This window comes from Indicator indicator, chromosome 23 (assembly GCF_027791375.1).
Source record: "Indicator indicator isolate 239-I01 chromosome 23, UM_Iind_1.1, whole genome shotgun sequence".
NCBI lineage: Eukaryota > Metazoa > Chordata > Aves > Piciformes > Indicatoridae > Indicator > Indicator indicator.
In genome coordinates this window covers 992,776-1,005,593 of record NC_072032.1, presented here as the reverse complement: position 1 = coordinate 1,005,593, position 12,818 = coordinate 992,776, and the positions used below count along the sequence as shown (strand labels likewise).

Here is a 12,818-nt window from a genome sequence, read left to right as displayed (position 1 = left end):
CCAGCAGGGCTCTCTGGCTGCCCTCACAGTACCAAGGTATGGACACCCCAGTGCAAAACAGACCCTCAGTAATTCCTCTTCACATCTCTTTGGCTGGGCTTGGTCACCTGGAGCCCCATCTCTTCCCCCTGCACCAAGCTGCAGCAAATCCTGCTCATCTCCTGGGGCTGTCTCACAGGAGAGGCCCTTCCTGAGCTAAGAAGGAAACTTAACAGAAGCCACTGAAGGCTCTGAACCAATCGGGGTCAGAACCAGAAGATATTTCCCCACAACAATTTACAAACTGGAAAACCCAAAAGAGTTCATCCCAGAAGGGGTTGGGTTGGCAGCAGGAAGCAGGGCAGCCAGCAGAGCACAAAGACTGAGCTGATGGTGTGGAGAAGTCTCTTCCTAGCACTTAGAAGAGATTACTTTTGATGAGACATCCTTGAGGTGGTCAGGGAGCACAGAGTCACAGAAGGGGTTGGGTTGGAAGGGACCTCAAAGATCATCCCGTTCCAACCCCCTGCCATGGGCAGGGACACCTCCTACCAGCCCAGGCTGCTCAAGGCCTCATCCAGCCTGGCCTTGAACACCTCCAGGGAGGAGACATCCACAGCCTCCCTGGGCAACCTGTACCAGAGTCTCACCACCCTCACTCTCAAGAGTTTCTTCCTCATTCCCAGTCTCAGTCTGCCCTCCTCAAGCTTCAATACATTCCCTCTCCTCCTGTCACTCCCACCCCTTGCCCAAAGTCCCTCCCCAGCTCTCCTGGAGCCCCTTCAGGTACTGGAAGGCCAACCCAAACCATCCTCTGACCCCTGAGCCAGACAGCAGAGTGGTGCCTCTGTGACCAAGTGACCTCTGCTGTCTGACCACATCTCCCCAGCCCCCACACCCAGCCTGACACAGGAGCAGTTCCTGACCTTGGCCAGGTTTGTCATGCCAGCTGCAAGGTGAGAGCCAGAGGGGCTTCAACACTCTCCCAACTCATGGTGTAGCTCAGCAGGACACACAGAAGGCTGAGTTCACAGCACTGAGCATGAAGACTCAATTTGTCTAAGGAGATGCTCACTGGAAACATAATGACTCAGGAAGGAATGAGCCCAGTGGAACTGCCCCTGAAACACAGAACCCTTGAGTCATTGAATCATTCTGCTTGGAAGAGAACTTTAACATCCTCAAGTCCAACCATCAGTCCAGCACAGCTCAAGTCACCAGTGAACCACATCCCTCAGCACCACACCCAAGCACCTTACAAATGCCTCCAGGGATGGTCATTCAACTACCTCCCTGGGCAGCCTGTTCCAGTGCCTCACAACCCCTCCAGGCAAGAATTTCTTCCTAACATCCAACCCAAGCCTCCCCTGGTGCAACCTGAGGCCCTTTCTTCTCGGCCACATCCAAATTCCTCCTTTGTAAGGCTGGAGATGAAGAGACATCTGTGCCACATGCCCCCAGCTGTGACATTCCAGCCCCTCCTTGCCCTGCTTTTCTCCCAGGGTTTCTCCAGTAGGATGTGCTCTGGAACCTTCTGCACCTCCACCCCAGCAGCTGGAACCTTCTGCACCACCCCTCCAGCAGCTGGAACGTTCTGCACCACCCCTCCAGCAGCTGGAAGGTTCTGTACCACCCCCCCAGCAGCTGAAACCTTCTGCACCGCCCCCCCCCCCAGCAGCTGGAACCTTCTGCACCACCCCTCCAGCAGCTGGAAGGTTCTGCACCACCCCACCCCCCCCAGCAGCTGGAAGGTTCTGCACCACCCCACCCCCCCCAGCAGCTGGAAGGTTCTGCACCACCCCACCCCCCCCAGCAGCTGGAAGGTTCTGCACCTCCACCCCAGCAGCTGGAACCTTCTGCATCAGCCCCCAGCAGCTGGAAGGTTCTGCACCACCCCCCAGCAGCTGGAACCTTCTGTACCTCCATCCCAGCAGCTGGAAGGTTCTGTACCACCCCCCAGCAGCTGGAAGGTTCTGCACCACCCCCCAGCAGCTGGAACCTTCTGCACCACCCCCCAGCAGCTGGAACCTTCTGCACCAGCCCCCAGCAGCTGGAAGGTTCTGCACCACCCCCCAGCCGCTGGAAGGTTCTGCACCTCCACTCCAGCAGCTGGAACCTTCTGCACCAGCCCCCAGCAGCTGGAAGGTTCAGCACCTCCACCCCAGCAGCTGGAACCTTCTGCACCAGCCCCCAGCAGCTGGAACCTTCTGCACTTCCCCCCACATCTGGCTGGGGGTCTCCCTCACTTGGGTTTGCCCTTCAGGAGGCCGTTGGGTGCTGGCACTGCAAGGCTGTAGTCGAGGTCTGGAGCAGTCTTGGAGAAGGTGGCTATGGAGACCACATCTGCTCCGATGTCCACCTGAGACCTGTGCCTGCAGCCCAGCAGCTTCTTGAGGGCCCGCTGGAAGTCCCTATTGAGGAAGGCGTAGAGCAGGGGATTGATGGTGGAGTTGCAGTACCCCAGCCAGGTGATGACCTTGAAGGCGTCGGCCAGCAGGGCGCCAGCGGCACCGCGCGCGGCCAGCCAGACGTTGAGCACGAAGTAGGGCAGCCAGCAGAGCACGAAGGCCGAGATGAGGATGCTGATGGTCCTGGTGGCCTTGTGCTCCAGCTGCAGGTGGTTCTGGCGCCGGCTGGCGGGGTGGTAGTGCACGCCCAGGGCCTGCGACACGACGCGGGTGGCCTTGAGGCGCGAGGCGCGGTAGATGAAGAAGTACATCGTGCACATCAGCAGCGAGGGCAGGAAGAAGGCCAGGCCAGAGGCCACCAGGGCAAACACCCAGTTGGTGACAAAGATGCACTCCCGGCCCACCTCCAAGGCCACCCCCGGGATCTCGTTCCAGCCCTGCATGACTGGAAGGAAGGAGATGAGGGAGGAGTAGACCCAGACCGTGCAGGTCATCAGGATGCACCTGCAGAAGGGCAGAGCAGGGACTGAGTGACTGCGCTCAAGGTGAGGAGAAAGTTCTTCCCAGAAAGAGTGATTGGCCAAGGAACATGCTGCCCAGGGAGGTGGTGGAGTCACTGTCCCTGGGGGAGTCCAAAAAGAGCTTGGATGTGGCACTTGGAGCCGGGGTTTAGTTATCAGGAGGTGTTAGGGATTAGGTAACAGGTTGGACTTGATGACCTCTGAGGTCTTTTCCAACCTGCTTGATTCTGTGTTGAGAACATCCAGTGCCACTCAGTCCCCAGGGCAACCTGTGTGAGACAGCACAGCTTGGCCCAGCAGGGGCCAGGCAGTCCCTGGGGAAGTGGCTCTGGGCTCAGCCTGAGGGCTGCCCAGGGCTGGGCTCAGCCTGCTCAGAGCTGCCTGAGAACAGGAGGAGAGCTTCCACCCAGCACTTTTGGTGCTATTTGAAAGCACAGCAGGCAGGGCTCTGTAGGTGTTTTTTTCCTCATAGCAGCCTGCCAGGACGTCAAAAGGGAGCTCCCAGGAAAGATGAGGAGGGAATATCTCCAGGGAGTGAAGTGACAGGACCAGGTCTGGGCTCTCCAGTTCTGGAGGGACAGGGATCTGCTGGAGAGAGTCCAAGGGAGGGCTCCAAGGATGCTGAAGGGCCTGGATCACTGCCTGGGGAGGAGAGGCTGAGAGCCCTGGGGCTGTTCAGTCTGGAGAGGAGAAGGCTGAGAGGGATCTGATCAATGTCTATCAATAGCTGAGGGCTGGGGGTCAGGAGGGAGGGGACAGGGACAGGCTCTGCTCAGTTGTGCCCTGGGATAGGCAATAGATGGAAACTGCAGCCCAGGAGGTTCCACCTCAACATGAGGAGGAACTTCTTGAGTGTGAGGGTCCCAGAGCCCTGGAGCAGGCTGCCCAGGGAGGTTGTGGAGTCTCCTTCTCTGGAGCCTTTGCAGCCCTGTCTGGATGTGTTCCTGTGTGACCTGTGCTGGATTCTCTGGTCCTGCTCTGGCAGGGGGTTGGACTGGAAGATCTCTAGAGGTCCCTTCCAACCCCTGACATCCCATGAGCCTGTGGCCAAGGGAGTGCTTTAAACTGGGAGAGAGGAGGTTGAGATTAGACACAAGGGAGAAATTCTTCCCTGTGCTAAGGCATTGAGCAGGCTGCCCAAAGAAGCTGTGGAGGCTCCAAGCCTGCAAGTGTTGAAGGCCAGGCTGGATGAGGCCTTGAGCAACCTGGGCTGGTGGGAGGTGTCCCTGCCCGTGGCAGGGGGTTGGAACTGGATGATCTCCAAGGTCCCTTCCAACCCCACCCACTCAAGCCTTGGCTGCAGCTTCAGTATCTGTCCATTATCCTCTGAGGAGCCCAGGGGTGGGAGCTGGCAGACTGCAGCAGCTCAGCACCACTGAACCCCATGCCCTGCAGCCTACCCCCTCCTCACTGTGGCCATTGCCAGCACTCCCCAGCTTGGACACAGCAAGAGCTGCAGTGGGTAGGACACCCCCAAAAGGGCCTGAACCCACCCTGGCAAGCACCCCACAGCTGCAGCATCCTCCCTGCCCAACCCCAGACAACCTCCTCAGCCCTGCAGCCCTCATTTCAGTGTCTCACATGAAGCTCTGGCAGGAGCTTAGCAGCTCCTCCTGATTTCTCTGCCTTTTCCCCTCAACAGAACTTCAGAAGACTTTGTGAGGCTGAGAGGAGGAAGACAACCACTGCTGCCTGGCTGCTTCTGGGTGTCATTTCCCTAGGCCTGGGGCAAATTCTCATTAAATGCCTGCAAAGAGCAGAAGTTCATAGAACCAGAGAATGGGTTGGGTTGGAAGGGACCTCAACCATCATCGAGTTCCAACCTCCCACCAGCCCAGCTTGCTCAAGTTCTCATCCAGCCTGGCCTTCAACACCTCCAGAGAGGAGGCAGCCACAACCTCCCTGGGCAACCTGTTCCAGTGTCTCACCACCCTCACTGCAAAGAATTTCTTCCTCATCTCCAGTCTCAAGCTGGTTTCTCCCCCATTCTGCAGCCCATCCTTAGCTCCAAACCTGCTTTCCCAGAAGCACCATCACACCACCTCAGCTGCATGCTCCTTTTCTCCTACACCACCCCAAAAAACCTCTGTGAGGTATGAAATGTTGTGAAAGTCCTTTGGCCACATCACTCTGCTTTGGGGCACCAATTCATTAGGTCCTGAGTCAATGCAGAAAGTGCAAACCTGGACTGATTAGGTCCTGAGTCGATGTAGAAAGTGCAAACCTGGACTGATTAGGTCCTGAGTCGATGTAGAAAGTGCAAACCTGGACTGATTAGGTCCTGAGACAATGTAGAAAGTGAAAACCTGGACTGATTAGGTCCTGAGTCAATGAGACCACAGCCCAGGGGCACTGTGGAGGGCCCCAGGGAGGAGCAGCTACACTCACCTGCCTCGAGACATCCTCCTGGAATAGTGGTAGGGAGTCACCACGGAGCAGTACCTGTCCAAGCTGATGAAGCACAAGGTGACAATGGATGCAGTGCAGAACATGACATCAAAGGAGATCCAGACTTTGCAGAAGAGCCTCCCAAACAGCCACATCCCTGTCACCTCATAGATGATGCTGCAGGAGAGGACAGGCAGAGGTCAAAGCCAGAGGCACTTGTCCCCAGCATTTCTTCAAGACTCCCCTGAGCTCATGACCTGGTTTCAAATGTGGGGCCCAAAGCTGGGCATGCAGCTCAGTCAGGAAGGGTTCATCCCCAAAGTGCAACCCAAGGCAACAACCCCCAGGGGAGCTGTGGCTGAAGGCCAATCCTCTGCTTCTTGCCTTAAGCAGGTGCCTTGGAAGAGGGTTTCTGCTCCTCAAAGCTCCCCCAGCTCAGCATCATCAAATGATGGAATGGTCTTGGTTGGAAAAGGCCTTTCAGAGCATCTGGCCCAACCCTTCCCTAACTCTGCCCAGGCTGGGGCTAAGCCATGGCCCTCAGCACCACAGCTCTGCCTCTGGGAAACACCTCCAGGGATGGAGATTCAGCCACCAACCTGGGCAGCCTGTGCCAGGCTGTGAGAACCCTTCCAGTGAAGAAGTTTCTTCTGATGTCCAACCTAACCCTCCCCTGGGGCAACTTGAGGCCATTTCCTCTTGTCTTATCACTTGTTCCTTGGGAGAAGAGACCAACCCCCACCTGGCAGCAACCTCCTCTCAGGGAGCTGCAGAGAGCCAGGAGGTCTCCTTATTAATCAGCAGCACAACCTGACCCCAACACCCTGGTGACCTCCACAAGAGCAGTATGGAGGATCCCACAGCACACACAGGGAAAGGGTTCATGGCTCTTTCCCTCTCAGCAGGGACACCTCCAACTAGAGCAGCCTGTTCCAGTGTCTCCCCAGCCTCCCTGGGCACAACTTCCTCCTGATGTCCAACCTAACTCTGCCCTGCTCCACTTTCAAACCATTGCCCCTGGTCCTGTCCCCACAGGCCCTGGAGAGGGACTTTGGACAAGGGCTGGGAGTGACAGGATGAGGGACAATGAATTGAAGCTGGAAGAGGGCAGGTGGAGAATGGAGATGAGGAAGAAATTCTTGACAGTGAGGGTGGTGAGACACTGGAACAGGCTGCCCAGGGAGGTTGTGGCTGCCTCCTCCCTGGAGATGTTCAAGGTCAGGCTGGATGAGGCCTTGAGCAACCTGGGCTGGTAGAGGGTGAACCTCCTGAGCTTTCTTGTAGCCCCCTTCAGCTACTGGAAGCTGCTCTAAGGTCTCCCTGGAGCCTTCTCTTCTCCAGGCTGAACAGCCCCAACTCTCCCAGCCTGTCCCCATAGGGGAGGTTCTCCAGCCTCTGATCATCTTGTGGAGCATTGGTCCACAGTACAAGAAAAGCTGTGGACAGGCTGGAGAGGGCCCACAGAAGGGCCAGAGAATGGTCAGAGGCTGGCAGCCCTGCCAGGTGAGGAGAGGCTCAGAGAGCTGAGGGTGCTCAGCCTGGAGAGGAGAAGGCTCAGGACAGACCTCAGCACCATGGACCAGCACATCAAGGGTGGCTACCAGGGGGATGGAGACTCCCTTGGTACAAGGAGTGCCATGGCAAAGCCAAGGGGGGATGGGGACAAGGGACTGCTGGGGACATTCCCATTGCACTCCAGAGGGAAATGTTTGCCCCTGAGCACAGCCAGACACTGGGATCAGCTCCCAAGGGCAGCAGTGGATCCCCTGCATGGGACAGTTTGCAGCCTCAGCTTGCCAGGGTGCTGGGCAGCTCATTTCAGCTGCACCATCACCTGGAAAGCTTGGAGCAGAGGATCCTGGGGTCCCTGCCAGCCTGGAACTCTGTGTGGGTCTCTTACCCTCCAGCCAGCCCTGCTGAAGGAACAGCTGCCCAGGGGGCAGAAGTGGCACTGCAGAGGCACTGCTGCCTGAGCTAAGCTGGCAGAGGCACTCCTTACCTGAAGGGCATGACCAGACAAGCCACCAGGAGGTCTGCCATGGCTAAGGACATGATGAACATGTAGGTGACTGTGCGCAGCCTCTTCTCCACCACGGGGCAGAGGAAGACCACAGTGTTCCCCAGCAGGGTGAGCAGGTCAATGAGAGCCAGCAGCAGCCCAACCACCACCTCCTGAAGGCCCACTCCTGCCAGGCTGTCACCTCCCTTCACAAAGGATGAAGCAGCAGAGGAGAAATTAGACAACCAAGATTCATTTTTGTCCACCAGCATCTTCCCACTGCTAGAAGCTGCAAGAGGAGAAGGTGAAAGGGAATAAATCAGCACAGGGCTGGCTGGGCTGGGAAGGGAAGGGAAGCTCAGCACTCCTGAGGAGGCTTCATTTACTTGAAGGGAGAAGCTACACACCCTGCTGTGCCATCACTGTGCTCTGCTCATGGCTCCATTAGAAGGCTCTGAGCTCCTGAGGGTGAGGACGGAGGTGCAGCACTTGTGAAGTCCTCCATGGCAAGGACAAGGCCTCCTATGAACAAAAATGCAGCTGAAGTGTGACACCAAACCAGCAAGAGGCAGACAGAGGGCAGGCAGGAGACTGCAAGCTAAATCCCACTCAGCTCAACTGAATCCCAGTAAGGCAGCAGGTCCTCAGGGCATGGGGGATGGAACCAGACAGCCTTGGAGGTGCCTTCCAAGCCAACCCATTCTGTGATTCTGTGTTCTCCTTGTCATCCCTGTCCCCCCAGGCCAGCTGAGGCTGCTTGCCCAGGCTGGCTGCATGCAGAGATTCACAGAGTCAATCTATGGTGTTGGAAGGGACCTGAAAGCTCAACGAGCTCCAACCCCTGCCATGGGCAGGGACACCTCCCAGCAGCACAGGTTACTCAAGGCCTCCTCCAGCCTGGCCTTGAACACCTCCAGGCAGGAGACTCCACAACCTCTCTGGGCAGCCTGCTCCAGGGCTCTGGGACCCTCACACTCAAGAAGTTCCTCCTCATGTTGAGGTGGAACCTCCTGTGCTGCAGTTTCCATCCACTGCCCCTTGTCCTATCCCAGGGCACAACTGAGCAGAGCCTGTCCCTGTCCCCTCCCTCCTGATCCCCAGCCCTCAGCTATTGATAGACATTGATCACATCCCTCTCAGCCTTCTCCTCTCCAGACTAAACAGCCCCAGGGCTCTCAGCCTCTCCTCCCCAGGCAGTGCTCCAGTCCCTTCAGCACCCTTGGAGCCCTCCCTTGGACTCTCTCCAGCAGATCCCTGTCCCTCCTGAACTGGGGAGCCCAGACCTGGATGCAATATTCCAGGGGAGGTCTCAGCAGGGCTGAGCAGAGGGGGAGGAGAACCTCCCTGGCTCTGCTGGCCACACTCCTCTGAATGCCCCCCAGGACCCCCTTGGCCTTCTTGGCCCCCAGGGCACATTGCTGTGCCATGCAGAACTTGCTGCCCACCAGCACTCCCAGCTCCTTCTCCCTGGGGCTGCTCTCCAGCAAATCCCCTCCCAACCTGTCCTGCTGCAGTTTATTCTTCCTGCCCAGCTGCAGGACTCTGCTCTCATCCCTGTTGAACCTCATTTGGTTCCTCTGCCCAGCTCTCAGTCTGTCCAAGTCTCTGAATGGCCTCACAGCCTTCAGGTGTCTCAGCCAAGCCTCCTAGTTTGGTGTCATCAGCAAACTTGCTGAGCAGACTCTGTCTGTCTGTCTGTCCCCTCACCAATGTCATTGATGAAGATGTTGAACAGGACAGGACCCAGCACTGATCCCTGGGGGACTCCAGAGGTCACAGCTCCCCAGCTGGCCCTGGCACCACTCACCACCACTCTTTGCCAGTGCAGCTCAAATCAACTCAGCATCACCTACCCAGCACTGCTCTGCTCCTGAGCTGTCAACACACTGCACTCAAACTCCAAGCAGGAGGAGGACACAGCTCTTACAGCTCACCTTTGCAAGCTCCCTGTGCTGCTTAAGGACGTCAGCCACCAGCCTGCCTTGGAAGGCCTGCTCCACACAGCCAGCAGCAGGCTGATTAATGCGGGATGCATCCAGGAGCATGAGACAACGATGCAGGAAGACAGGAGAGAAATGTGCTCACACCCAGAGAGCAGCAGAGCAGCAGAGCTCTGAGTCTGACTGTTCTGCATCAGCACAAAGCTAGGCTGAGGTACTGGACAGAAGACTCTCCACACCTGCCATCCATGATGTCCCTGACAGCAAAAAGAAGGGATGATGGATGCTTCAGGTTTCAACCCTGAACTCTAATTCAGGCTGCAGACCACAGGATCCTGCTGCTCCTGGCTCCTTTCCAAGGATCCTGGGCTGCATCCAAAGCAGTGTGGCCACAGATGGAGAGAGAGGATCCTGCCCCTCTGCTTTGCTCTGGGGAGACCTCACCTGCAGGGCTGTGTCCAGCTGTGGGGCCCTCAGCACAAGGAGGACATGGAGCTGCTGAAGAGGGTCCAGAGGGGGCCACAAAGATGATCAGAGGCTGGAGAACCTCTGCTGTGGGGACAGGCTGAGAGAGTTGGGGCTGTTCAGCCTGGAGAAGAGAAGGCTCCAGGCAGACCTTAGAGCTGCATTGCAATCTCTGCAGGGGAGCTGCAGGCAGGCTGGGGAGGGACTGTTCAGAAGGGGCTGTGGGGATAGGACCAGGGGCAGTGGTTTGAAAGTGGAGCAGGGCAGAGTTAGGTTGGACATCAGGAGGAAGTTGTGCACAGTGAGGCTGGGGAGACACTGGAACAGGCTGCCCAGGGAAATGGTGGAGGCTCTGTCCCTGCAGACATTGAGGATCATCCTGGATGTGTCCCTGGGCAGCCTCCTCTAGCTGGAGGTGTCCCTGCTGAGTGCAGGGGGTTGGACAAGATGCCCTTGAAGGGTCCCTTCCATCCTGATGCAATCTGTGCAGGAAGGAGGTCCCTGGCAGCTCAGTCAGTCTGTGACACAGCCAAGCTTGGTGTCTCTCACCCCTTCTGCCTCTGCCTGGGCAGCCAGTGCAGGACTGCAACTGCTCAACCACCTGGGGAATTGTTAACAGAGCAAAGCAGAGGATGAGAGAGCGTTAGCATCTGTGCTGGCATCTCTGGCACACAGAGGATGTGCCCTCCTCACCAGGACTGAAATAGTGGAGCTTTGGAATTCCCCTGTGAGCTGCTGTGGCTGTACTGCTGACAGAGAAGTGCCTGTCTTTAGCAGTGCTTGTCCAGGCTTTGCTGTTAGGAGCTCTCAAGCCAGTTGTACCAGGAGGTGGGAACATCCCAGGACATCCCAGCTGCTCAGGGGATCTCAGCTGTGTTGCTCCCGTTTGGAAGTCACAGCTTTGCTTCCTTTCCAAAAGTGAAGGGCAGGATTCTGCTCTCAGCCTGCCTGAGCAAGCAACCCCGGCCTTTCAGAGGCTTCCCTTGAGCACACAGAGCTTGACCTCAGTTACTCAGCAGACAAATCCCAAGGAAAAGGTTCACTTCGGCACCGAATGGTTTGCTTTGATGGCAGGAGAGGGGACAAAAAAAAAGCTCTGCAGTCTCAGGGCTGACTGCACGTTAGAGTAATTATGGAAGCTGGAGATACATTTCCTGCCAAGCTCTGTCTCCCACCACACCAAGCAGCAGGCAGTACATGGCAGCATGGACCAGCCCTGCCCCAGGACCCCTAGACATCCCCCTCCTCCCCTCTGCTGCCGACCAGGGCTGCAGCTGCTCAGCCACCTGTGCAGCCGTGCAAGCAGGGCTGATGTGTGCCGAGACAGGAGAAGGCACATCCCTTGGGATGCTTCCACCTGTACCCCAGGTACCTGAGGAGCCCAGGCAGCAAGAGAGCCTTGGCACTGACTCTCCTCCCTGCCTCCATCCGACTTTCCCGTATGAAGGACAGCATTTCTCTGGGCACAAACAGCTTCTTTCCACCCCCAAACCAGTGCAGAACAACTCCTACAACCTCTCCATCAGCTAAGCAGCCCTGGGACTGGAAATCCAGCAAAAGACTGAGTCCTTCACTTAAAAACCAACTGGTGCAGGCACGGCTGGGCTGCATGCCTGCTGCTTTGCCCAAGGTACCAGGGGCACCGTTGGCCCTCAGATCCCAGCCCACAGAGCTGCTTCCAGCCTGGCTGTGCAAGGCTGATGGCTCCTGCCCCACTGCAATGTGTCAAACCACACCTACGAGACAGCACAACGCTTTGCCCTTCCAGGTGTGCCCCCAGCAGGAGGGCAACCCTTCCAGGTGTGCCCCCAGCTCTTCCCCAGCAAATCCGAATCTATTGCAACCACTTCTGTGAGGAGCGAGGAGACACCGAAGCCGATCCCAGCAGAACTGGAGGCGAAGCGAAACCCGCGCTGCAGACACCGCCTGCCCCTCGGCGTTAGGGGAACGCAAGAACCTGGGTGCCAAACCCTGATCCCTTGGTAGCAGATCCACCAATCCCCAGGGTGCAAAACACAGGTGCCAAATCCTAACATCTGGGCAGGGCAAAACCCTCGGACCCCTGGGGTGCAACCCCCCAACCCCTAAGCTGCAAACTCCCAGACCCCGAGCGGCAAATCCCTAAACCTTGGAGGCAAAACCCTAAACCTCGGGAGAGTGGAGGAGAAACCTCCATCATCGAGGGAGAAAACCTCAGAGGTGCTGAGGGAGAGCGCATTCCCCAGCCCGGAGCAAGTGGACACCGCTCGGGAGGAGGCTGCGGGCGCCTGCCCAGCAAGGGGCTTTATATCGGGGGTGGGGAAACAGCAGGAGGAGCCCGGCGCAGGGTTTGGGGGTCCTTTGGCCAGGGTGCCCGGGACGTGGATGGGGAGAACCCACTGCGAAGGGAGTCCTCGACTGGTGGGGGCGAGCGGGGAGCCCGCGGCTGGAGCCGCAAAACCCGCAGAGAGCAGGAGAGGGACCCGGCGGCGGCACTTACCGAGAACGTCTGCAGCTGCCGCCTCCCACGAGGCTCACGGCCTGGGGAAGCACCGGGAGGGACCCCTGCTCCTCCCTCCGCCCAGCTCCGCCCCTGCCGGCCTTGCTCCGCCCCTACCGGCCTTGCTCCGCCCCTACGGGCCTTGCTCCGCCCCTGCCCGCCCCGCTCCGCCCCTGCCGGCCTTGCTCCGCCCCCGCTGCCGGCCGCGGCGCGGCTCCGCTCCGTTTCGCCCTTCGGTTCCCGTGTTTTGAGGGCTTTTTTCCTGCCCTCGGACTGGTCCCTCCCGGGCGCGGCGAGGGCACAGCCAGAGGGGCGTTCAGCAGGGTTGCCAAGGGCTGCTTTGGTCCTAAACCGAACCAAAATGCGAAAGCCCCGCAGCCTTTGGGAGGAATTGCAGAGCCACAGCATGCCGGGTGGGAAGCGTCCTCAAGCATCACCTGGTCCAGTTTTCTGGGCAAAAGGAGGAGAAACAGGAGGAGAAACTTCTCCACTGTGAGGATGCTGGAGCACTGCTGGAGCCTGGAGCACAGAGAGGCTGTGGAGTCTCCTTCTCTGGAGAGATACCAAACCTAGCTGGACATTGGGATCCTGGGCAGCCCACGGTGGGTGCCCTGCTGGAGCAGGTGGTTTGGACTGGAT

At 58.1% G+C, this 12,818-nt stretch overlaps 1 protein-coding gene across 1 annotated transcript; it reads right to left on the bottom strand.

Moving 5' to 3' along the window:
- Positions 1–2,221: 2,221 nt before the first annotated feature.
- On the bottom strand, positions 2,222–12,587 carry LOC128974718 (histamine H2 receptor-like). Its single transcript, XM_054391414.1, has 4 exons — positions 12,080–12,587; positions 7,296–7,584; positions 5,297–5,473; positions 2,222–2,891 (listed from the first exon to the last, which is right to left on the bottom strand). The coding sequence occupies exons 1-4, from the start codon at positions 12,585–12,587 to the stop codon at positions 2,222–2,224; spliced, it is 1,644 nt and encodes a 547-aa protein (XP_054247389.1).
- Positions 12,588–12,818: the final 231 nt, after the last annotated feature.